Below are 25,780 nucleotides of genomic sequence, written 5' to 3' on the forward strand. Positions count from 1 at the left end.
TACTAGGATTAAGAGAAAAGGAGACATAGAATATAGCAAATCATCTCAAAAGATGGAAGAGGGAAGAAAGAGCTTTTACAATGGAGAGAAAGAAGAGAAGATGAAAGGAAATTATTGAGCCTTACTCTCATGGGATTTGGCTTAAGGGGGTAGTAACACACATTCCATTGGGTATGGAAATCTATTTTACCCTGCAGGAAGGCAAGGGGGAAGGGGATAGGAGAGGGAAGATAATAGAAGGGACAGTAAATTGCAGAAAGGGATAATCAGAAGCAAACACAATTATGGTAGGACAGGTCAAGGAAAAGAATGTAATAAATGAAGGGCAAGATAGGACAGAGGAAAATTTGGTAAGTCTTTTACAACATAACTATTATGGAAGTGCTTTGCATTGTTACACATGTACGACCTTTACTGAATTGCTTGTTTTCTCAATAAGGGTGAGTGAGGAGAGAGAACTCAAACTTTAAGAATGAATGATAAAAATCATTTTAGCATGCAACTGGAACTCCAGCACCTTATGTCCCAGCTTGTAGAGGGCCGGGCTCTGGACCGTGGCCCCCTGGTGAGCCCGGAGACGCCCGGGGGTGAGAACCTGCTTTCAGGTGCTGGGAACGCCCCTTACGGAGCTGGCTCCGCCTCCAGGGAGGAACATGGGAGGAGCTACGGGGGTATATATAGGGGGAACATGGGAAGTGAAAGTGAGAAGTGAAAGTGATGTAAGAATAAAGCTCAGTGGGCAGCCTCCTCGGGTGAACTGTCTGGTCATTCCCCTCCGCCACAGGAGGGACCAGAACCGTTGGAAGACCGGTAAAGGGGTTGGTTTCCAGGAGAGGTAAGCTTCCAGGCGACGGCTCGGGAACAGGCCCCGAGCACCAGGTGACTTCAAAGGGTGTTCCATTTCTACCATCCTCTGGTCCCACAGAAGACAGGAGGGGAGAGTTGGGAGCACAGTTTGACCTAAGCCCTTCAGAATAAGAAGATGCGGTTCAGTAGAAAGAGGTGTGGATTAGGTGTCTGACGAGCATGGGAGGAGGTCAACACAGCCCTGAACAATGGAAGGGTGGGACAAGCCATGGGCAGGGCTCTGGCAGATAAAAGCTACGATAAACAAGGTGTGACAGCAGAAGGCAGGTGTTGACACTCACTATGTGCCAGTGGGCTCAAAACCTCTGGGGATCCTCACGCCCCTGGTTATCACTTATCCGAGGTGTTGGTCCATCCATTGCCACTCTGGGGAACAGCAGCAGACCCAGGTCAGTCCAGAACACATGAGGCACCTCTGCTCTTTCCTAGCCTTGACCTCTCCTTCTACTCCCCCAACTTGCTCCTGCCCTCTTCTCATCTCCAGTTCTCTTCTCCTTTCTCCTTCCCTGAATTAATGCCCTTGCTTTCCTGACTCCCTCCCTCCTCCCTCCAAGCTTTCCCTTCTCCCTGTGGTCCTCCCTCACTTCCTTTTCCCTTACCCACTTATCTTTATTCTCTCTCCTCCTTACCCTGCTTTTCTTCTCCATAGACCCTTCTCTCCCTCCCTCTTTCTCTTCCTTCCTACATCCCTTCAGTTCACCGTTCTCCCCTTTATCCTTCTTTACCTTCCCTTGGTCAGCCCTCCCTTCTTTTCCTTCCTCTCATCCTCTCCTCCTCTTCTCCCTTCTTCTGTTTTTGCTTCTCCCAAATCTCTCCTTCCTCTTCTCCCCCTCCTTGTTTCTGGTCTTAACTTCCTCCCTTCTTCCAAGCTTCCCCCTGACATCCACTTGCCTCAGGGATGCTTCTGCCTCCCCCTCCTCTCCCAATCCTTCCACACACACCACATCACCCCCAACCCTGACTGTTTGTCCTCTAAAAGGACGTGGGCACTTCTCCTGCAGGGGGAGATGAGAGCCCAAGAGACCCTGCACTCCTCTACTATCCCATGGTTCTAATGTCTCTTGATGTGATCCATCCCTCCTCTTCTGCCCTCCTCTGTCCTGCCCTGGCCAGGCCAGTGCCCCTCTCCTACAGGCTGCTGGATGGTCAGGACACCCTGCCACCTGTCGTCTTCCTGCATGGGATGTTTTCCAACAAAAATATCTTCCAGGCTGAGGCTGAGGCCCTAGCACAGAAGACAGGCAGGAAGGTAAAGATTCCCAAATGATGGGTGAGCTGGGAGAGGGAACAGACTATGGGGAGGGATAAAGTCAGAGGAAGGGGGGAAAGAGAGAATGGAAGGTAATGGAAGAGGTGAAAAGGAGAGGCAGGAGCTGTCAAGGCGGGATAGACCTTCCCTTACAGGATATGACTTGAGGAGCACCAGGAAGTCTACCCTCAAACTGCCAGATCTAGTGGGTGGGTTCCTTCTCACAGAAGACTTTCGTGCAAAGGACAGATGATTGTTTGGTGGGGATTTTTGTCAGCCAAGGGTTGGAATAGGCACAAGGTGTGGGAGTAGAAGGCAGCATATGGTAATGGACTTAAAACTGTGAGGATCCCTATAGCACTGGCTATCACCCATCTGAGTTGTTGGTCCATCCATGGCCACTCTCAGGAAGGAGGTCTCTTCCAGCCTGGAAATTTTAACAAAGGTCTCCTGCCCCTAACTATCTCCACTACTCACACCTGGAATTCTATTCATCTTGGAGGTGTCACCATGGCTCAATTGAACCTTTTTTCAAATTTGTTTTAAATGGCAGATAATCCTAGTAATGAACAGTAATGGTAATGTCTTTTTGGTTAATGAAATTAGCAGTTACTTTCTTTCCTAATGTTGGAAACCCAAAGAAAATGGAAGAAAGTTGAAAGTCAGGGAAAGAGGGAATCAGTGAGCCAAGAACTAGAGTGCAGAAGTCCCAGCACAGGGCTGGGGGTGGTAGGAGGGGGCGATAGAAGAAGAGACAGAATATTTTCCTTTCTAATGCTCTTGTCCTATTATGGTCCCGTCTGCCCCACTTCCTCCTCTTGGCAGGAAATACTCAGTACCCCATGACTTCCTGGACGGCTTGGGAGTCGTCAGGTAGCCTCCACCAGCTGCTGGGGTGGGTCAGCACCTCCAGGATGGAGAGAGAAGGGGGAGGGAATCAGACAGACTGATAACTCCAAGTCTCTGCCCCCCAGGTATTGACAGTGGATGCCAGGAACCATGGAGAGAGCCCTCATAACCCTGACTGCAGCTATGAGGCCATGAGCTCTGACCTGCAGGATATCCTGTTAAAACTAGGACTCACCCCCTGTGTCCTTATTGGGCACAGCATGGGAGGCAAGACAGCCATGGCGTTTGCACTACAGAAGGTGAGGGTGCCCCACTAGAGCTGAAGGGGGAGAGTGTCACACTTTTCCACAACCAACAGCAGTCTATAACCCCATAAGCAACACCAAAGATTCATCAGACTCAGTAAGTTGCTTGTGGATTTGTGGGTAGAATGAGGCTGGGAATGAACACTGGTACTGGAAACAGAATTCCTGGGGGAATAACATGAGATTTACTTCACACACTTCATCTTTCTAAATCTTAATGGACTGAAGGGAAGTTGTGGTGCCTCCTCCAGCACTGGGAGATTTCAGGGTTCAGAGTCAAGTTCTAAGAACTTTTCCTCATAAATGTCACCACCTCTCCATGGGTAAGCCAGAGCATGCAAACAGGAAGGCTGGCATCAGGATCAATTACAGACTATGAAATGGACTCCTATAGTCCCCCATCCCTCCCCCTTTGAGGACCTTGGCTCCGACTTTCTCTAGGATCATCCCCAGGTGCATGGAAGAAGAGGGAGGGCATTGTTCCTTGTGTGATAGACTTTCTCCTTTAGCCAGAGCTGGTGGAACGCCTGGTCTCAGTGGATGTCAGTCCCTTGGTGCTCACGGGCATCCCAAAGGTCTTTAAAATTGTACCTGTTATGAATTCTATAAACCTCCTTGGAAATCTCTCCGACTCCCAAGCCTTTGAAGTGATTGATGAGTATCTGAAGCTATTCATAAAGGTAATCCCTCAGGACCCCCAGCAGATGGACTGCTGAAGCCACAAGCCAATCATTTGAGTTTGGAGTCCTCAGGAGAGTTGGGGGCGGGGTTGAGTGGAATGCAGTCCAGGAAAAAATCTCTGGGGGTAGGGAGAGAGGTTAAGGAAAGCAGAGAGGGCTTCAATTATAAACTCCTCCAAGGCCAGCCCTATCTTCTACTTTTCATTGTATTCTCAGCACTTTGTCTGACAACAGGAGGCATTTGTTCAATGTTTGTCCACATGAAAGAGGAAAGGGGAAGAGTGTATGGAAATGAGTGAGAGTCTGGTCTGAGTAGGACTGAGAAAAGAGATACTGCTGGGGAGAAGACAGAGGCTCAGGTGGGTGTGCCAGCTAAGCCCTTGTCCCCTTCAGGATGCAAGTATTCGGCAGTATCTGTTCAACAGTCTGGTGCGGGTCAACGGGAAGTATGTGTGGAAAGTCAATGCTGAAAACCTGTGGCAGCAACAGCAACAGCTTCTGGATCCTCCTCCTACCCAGGGAGTTTATCATGGTCCCACACTCTTCCTCACAGACATCGATTCTCCCTACATCCCGTAAGGCATGGCTAGAACATGGAGGGACATGTCTAGCCCCAAAGAGTTCTGCCTTTCTTGGGCCCCCCTTGAATTCTCCATTGAAAAGGATGAGGGCAATTGGAGCTTCAGCTATGCTTGGGTTTCGGAGGGGAGGGACCCTGCAGCACTGGGAGACATGTTGCATTATCTCAACTTATGCCAGTGTCTGCCTAGCCTTTTTTTCCTCCTGTCACTTCCCACACCCACTGCTCATCCTCTACCCTTATAAGTGTCACTCTCTAACTCTGACTCAGCTTTTCCCTTCTCTCTGTCCTCTCTGCCTCCTTCACTGTCCCTGTCTCTCTGTCTCTCTCTCTCTCTCTGTCTCTTTCTCTTTGTGTCTCTGTCTCTCCCTCTCTGCCTCTGTCTCTGTCTTTCCTCCCTACTTTCTCCCTTTCCTTTTCCCTCTCATCCTATACCCCTCTCCCTCTTCTTCTTTCCCCCTCTCTACCACCCTCTTTTTTCCTCTCTCCCTCTCTTTATCTCCTTCATTCACTCTCTCTGTCTTGCTCTCTTGACAGGCTAAGTCACCACCACAAGATCAAACTCCTATTTCCTAAAGCCCAGTTCCAGGCCATCCCTGATGCTGGCCACATCATCCATATCAAAAAGCCCCAAGAGTTCATGAACAGCATCCTCAGTTTCCTGTCCTAGAAGATGTTCCCTCTGGCCACACTCCACTTTCCAAGTTTCAAACACTGAGAGAACCCCAGAACTTCCTTCATTTGCAATCTTTTTTTTTTAAAGTATATTTTTCCAATTCAGAACTGAACAACCCCAATTAATATGAACATTCCCATAGGCAAAAAATAAGTGAAAAAGAGAATTGTAGAACTTGTGAACCTCTGTTACAAACAACTTGGGTTTTTTAATCATATAATAAATTCCACATGTTAATTTCAAAGTTGTCTTCTTGTCTTCAGCCCCCATGAAACTCTGCTGTTTTCTGCTGTGCTATTTTCACATGTTTAAATGACCCACTTTCTTTTCTTTTTTAGAAAACCAAATACTTTTTGTGATAGATAACAACAAAAATAAACATTTCCATATATGAAGACAGAATAAAGAGAATTCCATGTGAAATCATGAACCTACCATGTAGATTATTTTCTTGGGGCTTTTTTAAAGCATGCATCAGTTTTATTGGAGACCCTTCACCATCCTAGGTGCACTGGGCACTCTCTGCCTTATCAATGTCTTTTCTAAAATGTGGTGCCCTGAATTGAATGAACACTCAATATCAGCAGAATGGAACACATCAGGCCTCTCACTTCTCACCTTAATAATAAAAAAGATTATTATTAATTTTAATTAATTTTATTTATTATTTTGATTTAATTAATTATATTGATTTAATTAATTGATTATTTAAGAAGGCTCCTAGGGAGTGCAGCAGATAGAGCACTGGCCTGGACTCAAGAAGACCTGAGTTCAAATCTGGTCTTTACCTATGTGACTTTGGGTAAGTCAGCCTCCATTTCTTTAGCTATAAAATTGAACTCATAATAACCCCTACCTCCCAGGGCCATTGTGAAGATCAAATTGATTCGGTTTGAGAGGGGTTCATGGATCCCTCAAGGATCCCAGTTCTGTATAGGGTCATCTAGAATGAATTCACGTACTAAAGCAATCTTCAATTCAAGGTGGCAAAGATTTATTGTTTCACTTTTCAGTGGGAAAAAGTCATTAAGGAACCTTCAACTTTAAAAGGGTACCATTTAAATTTATATAGGATAAACTATAATAAAACATATGCCAAATATGCTAACTATGTGATACAGGGTGGGATTAGGGAGTGGTCAGTTCTTAAAGGAACATGCATTTTTTTGTATCTACTTACAAACGTCTTACCCTGAATTCACCAGGAAAAGCCTAAAGTGAGGGCCAGAGGGAGGGGTGGTTTTAGACCTGCTACAGGACTAAGTTAGATGGAGGACTGCCCAGTCTGCCACCAATCAATGTCTTGTTTGACAAGATAGATGTAGAGAGTATACATATGTCTAAAGTCTAGGATATACATAATGAGGAGTCTAGGATGGATATAATAAGATAGGGAGATGGTTCAGATAGTCCAATGGGTACTGAATATCTTTATGAGCCAGTACAAAGCCTGTTCAAGCTAATAATTCCTACCAGTGGATTTGCGACCAATACCAAGGAGAGAGATAAGTGGTTTGCTGGGAGCCCCTCATGAGTCCTAGGCACAGTCTCCTTGGGCCTGGAAGAAATTGCCAGGGATAGTGGTTTGAGGCTAGGGAGAAATGTGATTTTGGAATTGGGGTCCAAGCACTGGCATCCAAGCACCCCTTCGCAATGACATAATACATATGAACCCTGGCATATAGCAAATACTATGTAAAGGCTAACTATTACTGTATCCAAATGGTCATTTCTTTTCTTCCCCCACACTGAAGAGCCAACGCATTTGTGAACAGATTGTCTATGTCCCCTTCTGAAAACCCTTCTGCTCTCTTCTGGGTACTTCCGTGTGTCTCACTGATACTTCTATCTCTCTTCCCTTCTTTTTTTTGTCATTATCATGGTACCCAACTCCAATAAAAGCTCTCTCTTATAACAAACTAGTGTGGTCAGTTAAGAGGCATATAACAGTTTAAGAGGTAGCAGGTGTCACAGGACAGAGACTTGGAGTCAGGAAGTTGAGTTAAATCCAGTCTCAGACACTTGCTAGTTGTGTGACCCTGGGCAAGTCACTTAACCTGTATCTTTCTCAGTTTCCTCATCTGTAAAATAGGCATAAAGATAGCACTTAGGTCCCAGGACAATGAAGATCAGATGAGGTAATATTTGCAAAGCACTTTGAATTCTGAAATCACTAGAAAATGCTAGCTAGTATTATTAGAGTCAAGCAAAACAGTCAGGTGGTGCCAGAAGGCTCACTCTGTTCCTCTAGCCCACCCAAGGGGCAGGAATCAGACCTCAGCATCATTCCCTGGGGCCATGATCATCATTGAATTTATTCCTGAAGTCTGGTTTATTTGTCATTTTAATTGTTTTTAAAGACCAAATATCTATTTTCTTTCCTTCCTGCCTGACCCTCCCAAAAGTGAAAAAAAAACTTTGTAATATGCATTATTCAAGCAAAAATATTCATATTCAAGCAAAACAAATTTCCGCATGTCTAAAGATATGTGAGTCTGTGTGTATATATTTATATGTTTGTATGCTTGTGTACATGTATGCATGCATACATATATGTATGTATGTGTATGTCTGTATACGCAGACATACACTTTTTTTTTTTTTTTTGGCATCCTGAAACCATCACCTCTCTATCAAGATTCCTGATCCTCTAGAATCATGATTGGAGATTGCCTGGACATTTTTAAGTCTTTCAAAGTTATTTGTATTAACAAAGTTTTTATTGTATAAATTGTTCTCTGGCTCTTCTTACTTCACTCTGCACGAATTCGGACAAATCTTCCCAGGTTTCTCTGAAATCCAGGATCTTCCCAACACAAAGGAGAGAACAGTTTTGGGCTAAGGGGACCAGTGGTCCTGTAGTCCTGCAGGAGTGAGGTAGTTGCGATAGCGCCTTGCTGGTAAGGAGGGGAATTCAAACCCTTCCCATTATTTCTTCCAGGGTGGGGGGAGCACAGATTGTTTCAAACTTTAATGAGAAAAAACTGATCTCATACCTTTTCCCCCTTCTAGCTGAATAGACTTTAGTAAACATTTAAATAACCCTTTAATGTTGGCAAAATGCTTTGCCTTCTTGCATTTGATCGACACAACAATCCTGTCAGGTATTATTATTACCATCCTTTTACAAATGAGGAAACTAACAATTTCCCTCAGAAGCCAAGGACCCCACAGCTTGGACGTGTCTAATGTGAGATCTGAACCCAAGTCTTTGAACATCAAGTTCAGGTGTTCTCTACACTGTGCCACCTAGCTGCCAAGCTGAAGTCTCCCACCTGGCACAAAACTGACAGACTTCTCTTGATGTCACACACACCCAAACACAATACCTCACCCTCTTCCTTCCTACCTTCCAGACTCTGTCTCTTCTTTTCTTTCCTTATCTCCAGCAGCTCAGCCTCTTCTGTCACTTTCTCGTTAGTATCTCCTGTCTGCCATCGATCCATCAATCTGCTCCTGGAGGGCAGAGTCTTGCTTTTCCTTCTATTTATGCACATCCCACATCTTGTGTGGTACTTGGCTTGCAGTAGTTGTTGGTTATTATCCTTCATTTTCGCAGAGGACCAAAATGACATCAACATGATAAAGTGAGATTTCACTGTGTCCGACTGTGACTGATCAGACCGGTATGAGCTCGGAATGCTCTGCCACAGGTTGGGCACAGATAGTCCTTGTGAATATTTGGGGTTGTTACTCCAAATTTGAGCATCCTACATTTCCTTTGTGCTGTCTCAATTCTGCTTTGCTCGTAGAGCACAGCACCATTTCTGATGTGGGCACACCATGTGGAGCAGTCCTGTGCCAATGTCTCCCATGTTGCACAATCAAATCCCAAGTTCTTGAAAGAGGCTTTGAGAGTGTATCACCTCTTCTGACCACCATGTGAACTCCTGCCCTATATGAGCTCTCCATAAAATAGTCTTTTTGGTAAGTGTACATTTTGCATTCAAACAACGTGGTCAGCCCTTTGGAGCTGCACTCTCTGAAGCATAGTTTGAATGCCTGGCAGTTCAGCTCGGGCAGGGACTTCAGTGTCCAGTACCTTATCCTGCCAGGTGATCCTCAGAATCTTCCTAAGACAGTTCAAATGAAAGCGATTCAGTTTACTGGCAAGACTGTCCACGTTTCACAGGCATGTAACAATGAGGTCAGCTCAACGGCTCTACAGACCTTCAGTTTGGTAATCACTCTAGTATCTCTTCTCTCCCAAACTTTTCTTCAGAGCCTCCCAAACACTGAGCTAGCTCTGGCAATGCATGCATCAACCTCATTGTCACCATGTACATCCCTGAAAAGTACACTACAAAGGTAAGTGAACTTACCCAGAGCATTCAGAACTTCTCCATTTATTGTAACCAATGGTTCCATGGGGCTCTTTCCACCTTTGGTGTCCACCTGTTCCACCCAACTCTCACCTGTGGCTCCAAGAAGATGCAGCATGCCCAGCAACCATACCCTGATAAACCATTTCAGTAGATGGGCCAAACCAGATTGAGGGTAACCAAAGGGTCTCAAACTCACTGGTGAGTGAGGGGGGTATCTACCCCAAGCATGTGAAGACTGCCCCTAGTGGAATGGGTGAATGAGAACAATTTGCCCCAACAGTCATGAAGGCAGCTGAAGCAGGCGATTTGGAGCACTTAGAGCTTGGTTAGACATGCAGTAGTAAATGCTTAATAAATGCTTATTGGATTAAATTGTATTGAACTGAAGTCTCAAAAGCTTTTGACCCTGTCAGTCATGACCTCTTTTCAAAAACATAGGGAACTTGTGTTCTAATGGGGAAAGACAGAACATAAAAGGAAAAAGAAAACTGAAAAGGGAAAGGGGGGTTAGAACCCTGGCTCTAAAGTCAACTCAATCTCATCTAAAGTGTCCACAAAAGTGTCCAAAGAGAGGTTATAAAGGATGAGTTGGATTGTGGGAGATCTCTGTCATCCCCCCCTCCCAGCTAGCATGGACCCAGGGAAGGGGTCACCAGGGAGGAAGTAAGACCCAGTCATGGGGGGCTTAAGTTCAGAGATACAAAGGGACCAACCTAGGGGCAGGTTGGCCTCTGTCCTGAGCCCTTCTATGGAAAGCCTTCTCTAAATGGGAGAGGCTGGAGGGAGTTGGAACTGACCTCTAAATAAGGCACAGGCAAGATTGAGAGACTTCCCTGAAGCTGCCGTTTCCACTTTGAGGGTGGGACAGGAGAAGGATATGATCCTTCCTGGTAGAGTCACTAGAGGCCCTTCCCTGCCCTCTTCCTGGCTGTGCCCCAACTCAAACTAGAGCCCTTCCTGGGACCATTCCTGGGGACAAGTCTCTGGGCTCCAGCCTTTCCTTCTTGCCTCACACCTGACCCTTCCTGCTAGCTCTCTCCTTGCCTCTGAAACATGCATGTCCCACTTGGCCCCATGAGTCAGTTCTTAGCTGGTATTCCTCTCTAAGCCTACCTGGTTTTCAAAAGAAGATTCTTGGAGACAAAAAGCTGCCTTCTTTTAATGGAGACATCTGGCAAGACCACAACCTCCAGGGAGACAACTATAGGTGAGGGACCTACTAGGTACATTTACCTGGACCTTGGGTTAATCCTGGCAAATTCCTGTCCCCCAATACTGGGATCCATAAAACTTTGACTCCTATAATATCTCCCAAATCATCCATACTTCTATAAACCTAAATCCATAATGAGCTAGAATTGACTCTACCCCCTTTTAGCCTTGACAATCTTAATTGTGTGAGAGTAGTTTCCATCAACCACAGGCTTTAGACTAAATGCAAAAAGGTCATTTTGCAAAAACAGAAATGATATTTCCTAGAAAGAAATCTGACCACACTCCAAGAGTCATCTATAAATCCTCAAGGGAAATATGGAGGAGAGGAAAGACGTTTTATACCCATTTTTCTACACTACTATCTAAAGAAATACCTCTTCCTAAAAACCACTTAAGGCTGGATGATTTTCAACTGAAAATCTTTGGAATTGGCGAGAAGAACATGCTGGTGAACACTCAAGTTGATGGCATTGGAGAATCAGTTCCTAGCTTCTCAGGGGTACCCCTAGAACCCTGATGAGATTTAAGCCTCATACTTTGGAGGCTCATCTGTGAGAGTGGGAATTGGAATAAGGATCCTCAGAAGTCATATGGGTGAATGGAATGAAGTTAGTAAAGACTTCTCAATGCTTAACAAGAGGCTTTTAATAGATGGTTAGGTCTAAGTTTCGGTTACCCAGAAATCATATGCCACATCAACAAAACACAACTTCCCCTTGGGTTGTCATATCAACATAACACAACCCCCCTTGGGTTGCCATATGAGCATAACACAACACCTCTTGGGTTGCCACATCAACATCCATATCAACATAATGTCTATTGGTTATTCACAGGGCAGACTGTCCTGTTTAAATTGTGAGCCTGCCTCCCAGACAATGTGAGGAAAAGGCCAGTGAGGGGATCTGCTTTAGGGCTATATAATCTCTATTCTTCCCTTCTGTAATTACCTCACTCTCCTGACTGCCTATCAGAGAGGAGATGCCCTTTCTCATGAGATCATAATAAAATCTTGCTGCTTTGCTTCTACCTTGAGAAGTCTCTGATTTTTATTTGAGTCAGTGGTCTCTGACCCACACATGGGTTACATAAGGATGTATGTAATATTTAGAATTTTGTAAGTGTGAGTGCCAGCCCTCCTCACTGAATGTAAATAAATTGATATTGCTTGCTAAAGAATGTATATGTCTTCTGTAGCTCATAGGGGAGGAGGAAGTCCTCCTACAAAGATCTCCCTCTCAGGTCAAACTATCCCAGATTTGGCCACAGAAGAAACTAACCTTTGAAATATAACTTTCCCAAATTCTTTGGTTTGGTATTTCTCCATCTCTATACTTCAAAAATATTAAGGAAAGAAGAAAAGGATCTACGTATTACACACACACATATTCATATATGTATACATACATATGTATGTGCGCATATACCTATGTATGTATTTTCAGCTGTAAACCATCTCTGAGTAGAACTCTGGGGAATATCTCTAAAATAAAACTGAGGAATGACTGACATCTGGAGTCTCTTCTAAAAAGGGTTAAAAATCAATCAGTCTACTCTCAATTATTAAGGATCTACTATGTGCCAGGCACTGTACTAAGTTCGGGAGACTCTTAACAGGATATCTTTTAGAAAGGCATTTAGGGTTCTAAGCACATATCAAGCGTAGGACAGCTATTTCTTTCATCAAAAAAAAAGACAAAAACCACTCACAAAAATGCATTAACAAAAAAAAAAATGAAAAACATGAAACAGTAACCCTGTTACTACTTTTTTATCAGAAGGTATAAACAGCTTTCTGGGACTGCTCAGCACGTCTCTTGTTTTCCCATCTCACATGCATGGTGTGTATAACTTATGGCCAGTCTGTTTTTAACACAAATTCCTTCCTGGGGACCACAGGACTAACTAGATTCTCCTGGTCCCTCTTGTCCCTTAGCAAAGGGCCAGTGCACAAGTGGTCCATTGGAAGTGGCTAAGGCACATGCTCATCTAAGAGATGGACCCTGCAAAATGTATATCCAGACACATGGGTATATACTAAGTTATAACATGAAGGATCAAAGAGGGATTGAGGGCTTTTAAGAAAATGATTTTCCAGGGCTGTTCCTGAAAGATAAAATTAATGATGTTTTATTTAATGAAGTAAAATATGAACCCAGAGCTATATAACTAGGTTTTATGAAATTGTGAAATTGTCCTTGTTTAAAATTTCTGTAAGCTTTATTTTAAAAGGTGGTGTGTAAAGAAAAAACCAAGAGCATGAGGGATTCTGCCAGGCTGAATATTCCTTTCCCATGGCAGAACAATGCTGGAATAAGAATTCTAATCCTAATGAATAAAAATCGTTTCTGACAGACTTGTGCCTAAAATGAAGAGTCCTGTACGAATATTTTTCTCTTCAACATATAGGAGAATCTGATCTACTCTAGGTTTCAATGATTTTCCTCAAACCCCCAAAATAACCCCAACTCACTTTTTCAGCAATATCCTCCAAATGGATGTGTCAGAAGGTAATTGTTATTAATAATTATTATTATGATAAGAATGTAGTGATTTCTTCTGTTAGTTCATCCTTCAAAGTACTTTACATGAGAAAGCCATTATAATAGACACATGTCCTAATCACTGCTCCCATTTCATGACAGAATTTTGCAGAGTTCTTTTCTTAACTTTTATTTTTTTTCAGTTATCAAGAATCAATTTTTCTCCCCCTCCATCTTCTGCTTTTAAAAAAAAGAAAAAAAACTAAATCTTTGTAACAAATTTGCATAGTCATAGTCAAGCAAAACAAACTTCCTCATGGCCATGTACAAAAAAGTGTGTCTCATTTCATTTATTTAGTTCATTGTTTCTTTGTCAGGAAGTGGGCAGCACACTTTATTAATCTCTGGAGATGGGGTTGGTCACTGAATTGTTCCTAAATCTTTCAATGCTGTTTAAATTTACAGTATTACTGTTCTCTGTTTCGTTCTATCACTCACTCTGGTGCTTTTTCCTCTGTCCTTCATTTTACTTGTCTTGCGTTGCCCTGTATTTATCACAATTTCTATTGAAAACTTTTTTTGCTTTCTAAATATTTATTTGGGAGAGGTTTTTGCTAACCATCTCCCCTCCTAGGCCCATTCCAAAACAGATCATTCTGTGTCCTTTGGCTTTAGAGGAGAGAGCAAGGCTTTTTGTTTTGTTTTTTTCTCCTTAGCAGTAGGGCTTTAAGTTGTCAACTTTGAAAGAACTCAAAGATTAATTAAATGTGGTTGTTGTTTTTTTGAAAGTTCACTTGTTGCGACAGTCTTTTTGTACAGTTCCCAAAGTAGCCTGAAAGAGGTCATGGGCAAATCTCAAGTCTACTAATGAGCACTACTTGTGCTGACAGAGTCACTTTTGAACAGATACTGAGTCATTATAACATCGATACCAGTCAAAGGTAATAATGAGTCTAGGCTTTCTTCATGAGAGTGAAAGAGACACACTGAATCATTCGGTACATTTGCTCAAGTTTCTCCCTTTTGTCATTTTTGCCTCACAATAATGTTCCATTTTATTTACATGCCATTTATTTGTTGTCGTTTCTCAACTGATGGGCATGCCTTAATTTTCAATGCTTTGCCACTACAAAACCAAAAAAAGAAAGCTGAAATACATACATAGGTAATGTGCACATATATACATATGTGTGTGTAATACATGAATATGTGTGTGTGTGTGTGTGTGTGTAATACATAGGTGCTTTTCCTCTTTCCTTAATATTTTTGAAGTATAAACCTCATGGTGGTATGACTGGGTCAGCAGATAGAAATCATTCTGTGACTTTGGGGGCATAGTGCCAAATTGCTTTCTATAATGATTATCCAATTCACATTTCCACCAAAAGTACATTAACGCGTCAGTATGTTTGAAAACCATTGCAATCAATTAACTGAGAATTTTAATTTTGGCCATTTTCATCAGTCTGATGGGTATGAGGTGGAACTTCAGAATGTCTTTAAGTTTCATTTCTCCAGTTATTATGTAACTATTGATAGCTGGGATTTTCTTCCTTTAAAAACAACTTGTTCATATCCTTTGATCATGTATCAGTTGGAGAATCAGAAAAACCTTATTAATAGATATAAAATCAATTATTCTTAAAACAACTTAAACTCTATGTAACTTTTCATTTATTTTTCTTAACAAATTATTCTTTGTGAAACATACATTGGATCCAAATTGCACCAGGAACTATATTTTTAACTAACGCTTATTTCACTGTCATTTACCAAGCTCTGTTAGTCCAGAGATCGACACAGCTCTTCTACATTATATAACTTTTATTTTCTTACATCTGACACTTACATTGGAATATTTCTCTTGATGTGGCATTGCTTTCAAAAGGTTTACATATTAACAACACTGGTTTTAACCTAACATCAATTTCAGTGGTATACATACATAATTAAATCAGCATCTTCAACTGTATTTGTTGCTTTATCCATTTGCAATACAAACTTGGAGAATTTTTGATTTCTCAGTTGATTATTTGCAAAGGTTTTCAAACATATGGGCAATTATCCTTCTAAACAAATTCCTTGTGAGCAGAACTAGTTGAAGTCGCTTTGCATATAATTTGCCAATCTTCATTTCCATTATACTAATAGCTATAGGCAGGAGCCAGTTCCTATTAACTGAATGCTCAATTTTCAGTGCAAGCACTTACACCTCAGACATATGTAAAGGCTACATCAGGGCTTGAGTTGTTTTGTTGATTTCCAGGCTTAAGAAAGTAATGGAGAAGATGCTAATAATTCAAATTCAATTTTAAAGTGTATCCTGCTTTTTCAGAGAATTTGTTGTTATACATTTATCAGCACACCCTTGACTGTACATAACACTGACATTTCTAGTATAGAATAAAGCTTTGTACACTTGGAAATTACGTTATATGATATAGTGTGTGTGTTTGTCCTTTGTCGCCTAAGGAGACCATGCCATCAGAGAAATAATGGCATGACTTGCACTTGACTTTGTTTTGAGGGAGGGAGGGTTGTGCAGGTCACCGGCCTCACTTTTCCTCCAGAGCCATCTGAATCCAGTGACCAGATATTCATCAAGATGACTGGAGATGACCCAGGATGAGGCAATTGGGGTTAAGTGACTTGCCAAAGGTCACACAGCTAGTGAGTGCCAAATGTCTGAAATGAGATTTGAACTCAGGTCCTCCTGACTCCTGCACTGATGCTCTATCCACTGTACCACCTAGCTGCCCCCAACCTTATATGATATAAGGAATTCCTAAAAGTTATAGTTACTAAAAAAAAAATGCATTTGCTTATTAGAGGTACCACGTCTTTCTGTACACTTTGACAATGTTATTTCAACTCTTACGGGTTTCATGCTGTCTGCACTAAAGCATTTGATTAAAGCAATCAAAGTAGTCTTTCCACTCCATCCAACAGTGTTTATCAATCCAAGGATACAGTGGACCATATTTTGTGAGTTAAGGCATTTTAGTTTGTTTTGGATCTCAGTCACTTAAATTGCCTCTCTTACCTTTGCTTGTACCAGCTTCAGTTGTTCCAGCAGATTTTCATGCAGTAGCTTATCGCAAAGGAATGTTATACCACTTTTAAAAACTTATAAACAGGAAAAAATTGAGATACTTCAATTTCAAGTTGATCATTGTTAAAATATTGAATATCATTGTAATACTTTTAAAGTTATTTCTGGTTTTTTAATTGTATGATTTTTGAGGAAAGTAGTTTATTATATTTACCTACCAGAATGATGTTGAGAAATACAACAGATATTACAGTACTTTTAACTAATTTAACACAAAGACTGTTGGCTTTCAGTTTAGGAATTCACAACCCAATTCAACAAGCAGCATAATGACAAAACCCATCTGTATCATATGACTGCACTGACTGATGGTGACAGAAGCAGATCATGCCCACATGAAGATTCAACCAGAGCTGACAATTTCATGTCACTTGCATGTATGATATAGAATAAGTGTTGATCTGCCCTCACTGTCATTGAAGTGAATTATCCATGTTTGTTCATTTATTGCTTTCCTTCATAATTGAAGGACCAAATTGACACCAAAGTTCTTCAGAGAAGCTTTGAGAATGTCCTTGTATTACTTCTGATCTTCATATTAGCACTTGCTGTGCATGAGTTTTTTAAGGAAATGTATGTTTGGCTTTCAAACAATATGGCCAGCCCATCAGAGCAGGCTCTCTGCAGTAGAGAACTTGGTAGCTCAGTTGGAGAAAGAACTCATGTCCTGTACCTTTATCTTGCCAGGTGATCTTCAGAGTCTTCCTAAGATAATTCAAATGGAAACAATTCAGTTTCCTGGCATCACCCAGGTAGACTGTTCATGTTTCACAGGCATAGAACCATGAGATCAGCACATCAGCTCTATAAACCTTCAGTTTGGTAGGCAGCCTAATACTTCTTTTCTCTTCCACACTTTCCTTCAGACCCTGCCAAACACTGAGCTAGTTCTGGCAATGTGTACATTATCCTCATCATCTATATATAGAGCTCTGGAAAGTACACTGCCAAGGTAAGTGAACTTATCCACCAAATTCAACAATTCTCCATTTACTGTAACCAGTGGCTCCACACATGAATGGTATTGTACTGACTGGTGGAGAATCCCTGTTTTCTTAATGTTAATTATTGGACCAGAATTAGCACAAGTGGCAAAGAATCAAGCCATACTCTGTCGCATCTCAGCCTCAGAAGTTGCATTGAGTACATCCATATTTAGCACACTTTTGTGGACTTTAATTTTATTTTTGCTTTCATTGGAAAGGGGGATGTATTTATGCAAAAACTATACTTGATAGTATCTAATAATTTTGGTCATTGCCTCAACACCCACCACCTCAGGTAGGCCAGTAACTCTGGATTGTAGAGTACATGGCAGGTAGTAAAATGTAACAAGACTGGAAGGTTGGAAGAGGTCAGGTTATGAAGCCAAGTGCCAAACAGAGGAGACTATGAAATATGTTTGGGGAGAGGGGACTTAATATGGTCTGAACTGGGCTTTGAGAAGATTACTTTGACAGCTGAGTGGAGGATGGACCCAAGTGGAAAGAGACTTGAGTCAGGGAGATCAACCAGAAAGACACTGCATTAGTCCAAGGGCAAAGTAATAAGGGCTTTTACTAGGGTGACTTAGGGAGTGGATTCACAGAGTTGACATAACTGAAATGATTCAACAACAAGGACAACAAAATTACTTGTGATGTCACTTTTACATGATAAATGTGCTTATGTTGATGTTAGCAGTAAACTATGAAACGGGGGAAACATCAACAGCCATCTACAAGGGGTTCCACCTGGCACCTTCCAATGTTTTAAACCAGTCCCGAGTAAAAGTAGATTCCTGAGAGGATTGGAGTAACAGATCTTGCTAAGACAGTAAGGAGATACCACTAAACCATTTCCTCCATTGGTCTCCTTCTCTTGGAAGAGGAAAGTTTCTCACCTATTATACTGCAGGACTACCTTTTATCCTTCTTTAATAATGTGACATGGTGGTGCATAAATTGGCTGTTCTAAAGACGATCTCTGACCATTGCCCAGGAACAGAATTAAGGAAGTCTTGTCTCAGCAGACTACTGAAAGAACACACTTCAGCAATCAGCCACAGACCTAACAAAGGAGATTTATTTGTTATTATAATGTCCTTTTAAATCCCTCCAAGTGCCTTATAATATTTTTGAATTCACTATATATCCATGAACTCACAATGATGATGATATAAGGGAAGAGATTTTTCCTTCTAACTATCACTCATTTTCTAGTTGTTGTATGCACCAATGTTTAAGTCATCCCCTAAGATTAACAATGCTGTTATAAAGTATCAGGTCCATAAAAGGAAAAAAGCAGGTGAAGTTAAGAATATGGTACTGATTTCAGGACCCTCTTTGCCACAGCCTCCACATAAAGCCTAGTTATGGTCTGGCCAATCTCAAAGATATCAGATTTTTGTTCAGGAAAATGAAAACATGAGATTCAGAAATTCCAGGAATAAACAAATTTTAGTTCCCATGGTTTTTGTATGAGTTTATGACTATGAATATGAGAAGAAATTTCTCAGAAGTCCAAACTAGGCCAATTCCCCTGACAATGGCCAGACCATTTAGATCCAAAACTCCATGAAAAGACATATCCATATCAATTTGTTGTTATCCCTATACCAATGTAGCTTTAATTGCTTCTTTCTCTCTCTCACTTTCACCCTTAAGATAAGGAAAAACTAAGGAAAGCACCCCATCATACACAGGGGGACCTGCTATCACAGGTTCTTAGATCTACATTCATAAAAGGAAAGGCAACTTTTGAGGGGTTAACAATCACTTTAATCAAGCACATGTATCATTCCCTTAGCTAAACACATATATCATTCACCTAGTTCAGGGGAGTCAGCACCTTAAACCTCAAAGAAAATGCAGAGAAATCAAAGATCAACAGACATGGCTTCCTCCGCCTGAATTCAACAGACAGGTCCAGCTGTCTGACCGTAGTTACCAAAGAGGGAAGCACCGACATCTGGGTTTTCAAAGCTGGGAGTCTCCTTTAGTAGCTCCCCGGAATCCTCATTTGGGCAAACAAACACTTCCAGTCAGTAAACTCCAAAGTAAAACCTCAACTCAGAGTATTCACAATCCTTCAGAACCAGTACTTCATTAACAGAAGCCTTGGGACTTCCCACAAATCTTCCCTAATCAAACTCCCATTAATGGGCAGGCCCATTAATGGGTGGGGAAGATAGTTAATCTCATTAAAATAACTAACAATACAAATACTGTTTCTTCACTAATTCATTGTTGGGGGAGCTGCGAGCACATCCAACCATTCTGGAGAGCAATTTGGAACTATGCCCAAAGGGCTACAAAAATGTGCATACCCTTTGACCCAGCAATATCGCTACTAGGACTATATCCCCAAGAGATCATAAAAATGGGAAAGGGTCCCACATGTACAAAAACATTTATAGCAGCACTCTATGTAGTTGCCAAAAACTGGAAGTCAAGGGGATGTCCATCAATTGGGGAATGGCTGAATAAATTATGGTATATGAATGTAATGGAGTACTATTGTGCCATAAGAAATGATGAACAAGAAGACTTCAGAGAGGCCTGGAAGGACTTATATGACCTGATGCTGAGTGAAAGGAGCAGAACCAGGAGAACTTTATGCACAGCAACAACCACAGTGTGTGAGAGTTTTTTCTGGTAGACTTAGATTTTTGTAATAACACAAGAACTTCTTACCAAAAAAAAAAAAAAAAAATCCCAATGGAGGATCTCAAGGCAAAATGCCCGCCACACTCAGAGAGAGAAATATGGCAGTCACTCACATATTGTAGCAGATCATGTTTGTGTATGTGTATGTGCTTGTGTATCATGTTCTGATTTGTTATACGATTTCTTCCATTTATCTTAGTCTGACTACATAGCATGACTATAGTGAAAATATACTCAATAGGAAAGTATATGTAGAATCTATACAGAATTGTATGCAGTCGTGGGGAGGGAGGGGGGTAGTGGGGAGTAGGTGGGGAGGGATAAAATCGCAATTGTATGGCAGTGATTGTTAAACATTAAAAAATAAAAAAAAAATACTGTTTCTAGTTAAAGAAACTCTTGTTTCTGTACTTTCCTCCTCGTGAAGACTCTTGATTGATAAAGGAGGCACTTGATTATGCTAAAACAAAAACAGCAAAAGATTCTATTTTGCTTGCCATCACAGAAAGTAGGTCTACTATCTCTTGAATCCACAATCTGGCATTAATTGTGCTTGAAAGCATAAGAAAAAGATGGCCATTGCCAATCATCCTGATTTATGCCTTGCCACAGGATGCTAATGGCTAGAAGAGAGAGTGAAGCTGTCATCTTTAGAAGTTCTGCCTCACTTAAATCCAATTCACTTCCAAGTCAAGGCATCACCCTTCTGATGTTATTGGTCCTCTTCAAGAACGAAGGATGAGCAACAACAAACACCAAGAAGGGGAAATGTGGAACTCCAAAGATGTAGGGGACCTCTATTAAAATTATGACAATAAAGCTTATTATTACAAATTTATTTTGTTGTTTGTTGTCCATTCTCGAAGAGGACCAAAATGCTATCATCATGATTAAGTCAAGTTTCAATGTGTCCAACTGTGACTGATCTGACCAACACAAACTCAGAATGCTCTACCACAGATTGGGCACAGATAGTCCACGTGAACATTTAGGGTGGATACTCTGAGTCTGTGCATCTTGCGTTTCCTTTGAGCTATTTCAATTCTATTTTCCTCACAGAGCATGACACACTTTCTAATGAGGGCATCCCAAGCTTAGCAGTTCTGTGCCAGTGTCTCCCATGTCACACAATCAATTCCAAAGTTCTTGAAAGAGATCTTGAGAGTGTCCTTGTATCACCTTTTCTGACCACCATGTGATCACCTGCCTCATGCAAGTTCTTCATAAAATAGTCTTTTTGACAAGCGTACATTTTGCATTAAAACAATGTGGCCAGCCCATTGGAGCTGCACTCTCTAAAGCATAGTTTGAATGTTTGGCAGTTCAGCTCAAGCAAGGACTTCAGTGTCTGGTATCTTCTCCTGTTAGCTAATACTCAGAATCTTCCTAAGACAGTTCAAATGGAAGCAATTCAGTTTCTTGGCATGGCGCTGGTAGACTGTCCATGTTTCATAAGCATACAAAAATGAGGTCAGCACAATGCCTCTGTAGACCTTCAGTTTGGTAGTCAGTCTAATACCTCTTCTCTCTCATACTTTCTTTCAGAGCCTCCCAAAGACTGAACTAGCTCTGGCAATGCATGCATCAACCTCATTATCAATGTGTACATCCTTGGAAGGTACAATACTACCAAGGTAAGTGAATTTATCCACAGCATTCATTCTCCATTTACTATAACCTATAGTTCTATGTATGAACGGTGTGGTGGTGGCTGATGGAGCACCTGTGTTTTCTTGGTGTTAATTGTTAAGCCAAAGCTAGAACAGGCAGCAGAGAATTAATCCATACTTTGTTGCATCTCAGCTTCAGAGGCTGCATTGAGTGCATAATCATCTGCAAACAGAAAATCATGCACCAACACTCCCTCCACTTTGGTCTTGCCTTGTAGCCTTTTCAAATTGAAGAACTTATCATCAGTACAGTAGCTGACCTTGATGCCATGTTCATCCTCATTGAAACCATTTGTCAACATGGCTGAAAACATCTTGCTGAAAACCATGGGAACAAGCACACAGCTCTATTTCACTCCATTGGTGCCTGGGAAGGTGCAAGAACATTGTCCACTATCCAGGACCTGGGAAAGCATGCCATCATTAAACTGATGTACAGTACTGATGAACTTCCCTGGGCAACCAAATTTTGACATAATTTTCCATAAGCCCTCAGGACTAACAGTGTCAAAAGCCTTGGTCAGATCTCCAAATGTTGTGTGCAAACTTCTGTTCTGCTTCTGGCATTTCTCCTGGAGTTGTCAGGCAGCAAACACCATATTGACTGTTCCTTGAAGGCCAGCTTACTGAAGTCAGCGCTGGATACACATTTTTCTGGAACAGCCACAGTAAAGGGGAGCACAGTGAAGCTGGTGTAGGTTTTGGAATCAAAACTAATCTAGTCAGAAAGCTGGTATCCCTGTCAAAAGGAGTGAACGACAGGCTCATGAAAATGAGATTGCCACTTGCAGGGAAACATCATGCCATCATTGTCAGTGCCTATGCTCCTACCATAATGAACCCTGATGAAGTCAAAGGAAAATTTTATGAAGACCTAAAGACCCTTATTAACAATGTGCCGAAAGAGGAGAAGCTTATAATTCTGGGTGACTTTAATGTTAGAGTAGGCTCAGACTACCAGACAGGGCAGGGAGTCCTAGAGAGGAATGGAGTTGGAAACAGTAACAGCACTGTTCGCGTACTACTGAAGACTTGTGCATCACATGACCTTCTCATAACCAACACTGTTTTCTATTTACCTAAACACAATAAAACTTCACGGATACATCCTCACAGCAAACATTGGCATCTAATAGACTATGTGATTATAAGGAGAAGAGATAGACAAGATGTAAGAGAGATGAAGGCAATGTGTGGTGCAGAGTACTAGACAGATAATAGACTTATCCTTTCCAAACTAAATATTCCCATTCATCAAAAGTGCCACCCCCAAGGCAAAATGACTACCAGGGGAATCAATGTCAACAACTTAGAGCTTTTCTCTGAACGTGAACAGTTTGTTGCTAACTTGGAGGCAAAGTTGAGCCAATACACAGCTGGCAACAGTGAAGCAAAAAAGGAGTGGGCAGCTTTCAGAGATTTAGTGTACAGGACTGCTTTTGCTCATCGGGGTCAGAATACTCTCAAACACCAAGACTGGTTTGATGAAAATGATGGGGGAAATTCAGAATCTCCGAAATGAAAAATGAGAACTCCACAGAATTTACCAGCAGGATAGTTCATCCACCTCTGAGAAGGCAGCATTTAATTCCATCAGAAGTAAAGTATAAGCAAAGTTTAGAGAGATTCCTGGCTCAGTAAGAAGGCAGATGAAATTCAGTTTAACATAGATAGTAACAATCCAAAGCGCTTTTATGGTTCCCTGAAAGCTATTTATGGACTAAAACCCTATGGTGCATCACAACTACTCAGTGCTGAGGGAGCCACATTGATTAGTGATAAGGGTATGATCCTAGAGAGATGGGCTGAACACTTTCACAGTGTTCTCAACAGACCATCATCAATCAATGCTGAGTGAAGTTAATTCCTCCTTAGCTGAACTTCCAACTGAAGAAGAGGTTTTGAGGGCCATTAAGCTCCTTTCATGTGGTAAAGCACCTGGTGCTGATTCTATTTCAGCTGAGATTTACAAGGTAGGGGGACCATTGCTCATACAAAAGCTGACTGAAATTTTCCAGGTTATATGGCAAGAGGAGGTTATATCCCAGGAGTTCAAGGATGACTCCATTGTCCGTCTCTATAAAGGTAAAGGAAATAAATTGTCCTACAACAATCATGGGGGGAGGAGGTCTCTCTCTTAGTCATTGCTGGCAAGATTCTTGCTAGAATCCTCCTTAATAGCCTGATCTTTCACCCAGAAGATGGTCATCTACCTGAGAGCCAGTGTGGCTTCCTAAAGGGCAAGGAACAGTCAATTATTATGAATAGTTGTGTATTGACTCCTCTGGAAATCCAAGTTGCTGACAAAGTTTTTCAAATATTTTTATCATTACCAGTGTTCCTCTTTTTACTGTGATGGATACTATCATAAAATATTCCCAAACCATATCTGCATTTTCTGTCTTTATATCTCCATGTGTGGAACATAACTTTCTTGTACTTAATAACTTGTATTCTAGCTTAACTGCTTGAAGGAATATTTCATATCCCTTGAATAACGTAAGTTCATTCTGTCCTTTTGGTGACCTCTCCAGGAACATAACATGCATGAGTTGGCCATGTATTAATGTTTTGGGAACTAGCCACTCCCGGAACACATAGATAATACTTGGAGGATCTGGCTAGTCCTCCCAGTATATGATTAATTAACTTATATCTTGTGGCCCCCGTATGATATGTCCTTGATGAGCAAACATCTGTACTCCCATGGCCATGTGCCCGACCAGCTTGGAACAGTGTGCGGAGCCGTTGGCAAAAAGCCTTCTTTGTCTAGGTCCCTATAAACTCTCCTTGCTTAGTGTAAGTCCTTGGAATCTCACCCATGGAGAGGACACTCTGCCTGGGACTACTTGCCCCCAATTCAGACCCTGAAAGCTGTATCCTGGGATTCCCCAGCTGAGAAAATTCAGGTGTTGGTGCTTCCCTGAATTGGTGATGCTTTTCTATTTCCTCTTTTATCTATATTAATATTGCTATAATTATATTAATATTAGGCTATATTAATTATTTCTGCTGTAGCTCTAAACGTTTGCCTTTTCTGTAAATCAATAAAATATCCAGCTTCTTCTTCTCAAATGTGTCTTATTGTAGGTGCGAATCTGAACCATAAATTTACTTAATCATACATTTTGGTGTAACGAACAGGATTCGCAGTACAATATGTCATTTTTGAAGAAGAATTTGACAAAATATTTGAACAAGATATTGTGGAGTGGGGAGATTTGCCCTACTCCTCGGTGGCAAAAGGACAGGACCCTGTGAAGACTGGGGTAGTAGACTTAAAACTGCAGAGCCCTTACAGGTGACTGCTTACCTACAAGAGTCATCACCTTCTCTGCTCTTGGTAAACTTCACTTCTCTGTTTCAGTTGCAAAAATGTATTTTATCTCTGTTTGACCTGTTTTCTGATTTGTAAAAGTAAAGATAATAATGGTTGTTATCATGGGATCAAAAGGATATAATGATTATAAGATTCTTAACATAATGACTGGTGTATAATTGTTAACTTTGAAGTGGTTTTAATTACTAAAGGTAATAAGATCAATAATTTATGGATATGTAAATAATACCACCTGAAGTTATTGTTGTGTTAAAGCTGTATTTCTAAGCTTTGTATTTCTCAATTTCTCAATTGTAAAAATTGAGTGACCACTGTAATTCAGAAACAGTGTTAGACAGAGTGATTTTTAACCTGAATTTTGTTGAAACTAAAAGATGTTGGGAAAAATGTGTAAAAGCAGCTATGTTACTTTATCAGCCCTGCTAACCTTGTCTTATAATGTTTTATAAGTGCTATTTAGAAAACCAGGTATTTTCACCTTTGCCTGTTAAAGAAGTTATAGCTAAAACCATTTGGCTATCGTATAAAAGTTGTAAGATTGTTAGCTAAGTTATTTGGAGTTACTGTTTTAATGCTAAGCCTAAAATTGTTAATTGATTACTGTGTATGGAAAGAAAAGAACTTGTTTGGCTTATGTAGTTCCTGAACAATGAATATGACTTTCTCAGAAGTTGTAATAGATAGAAAGGATTTTTAACAATTGGCTTTTACATCAGGACAAGTTCTAAACTTGAGAAGGAAAGATGTTAAGTGGAATCTCTTATGTATGTGAGTCCTGTTAA

At 41.3% G+C, this 25,780-nt stretch overlaps 1 protein-coding gene across 1 annotated transcript; it reads left to right on the forward strand.

Moving 5' to 3' along the window:
• The first annotated feature begins 584 nt into the window (after nt 1–584).
• On the forward strand, nt 585–5,450 carry LOC140525125 (sn-1-specific diacylglycerol lipase ABHD11-like). Its single transcript, XM_072640209.1, has 6 exons — nt 585–835; nt 1,981–2,116; nt 3,091–3,264; nt 3,780–3,950; nt 4,344–4,525; nt 5,068–5,450. The coding sequence occupies exons 1-6, from the start codon at nt 654–656 to the stop codon at nt 5,198–5,200; spliced, it is 978 nt and encodes a 325-aa protein (XP_072496310.1). The 5' UTR covers nt 585–653; the 3' UTR covers nt 5,201–5,450.
• Nucleotides 5,451–25,780: the final 20,330 nt, after the last annotated feature.

The sequence above is a fragment of the Notamacropus eugenii genome, chromosome 2 (genome assembly GCF_028372415.1).
Source record: "Notamacropus eugenii isolate mMacEug1 chromosome 2, mMacEug1.pri_v2, whole genome shotgun sequence".
NCBI lineage: Eukaryota > Metazoa > Chordata > Mammalia > Diprotodontia > Macropodidae > Notamacropus > Notamacropus eugenii.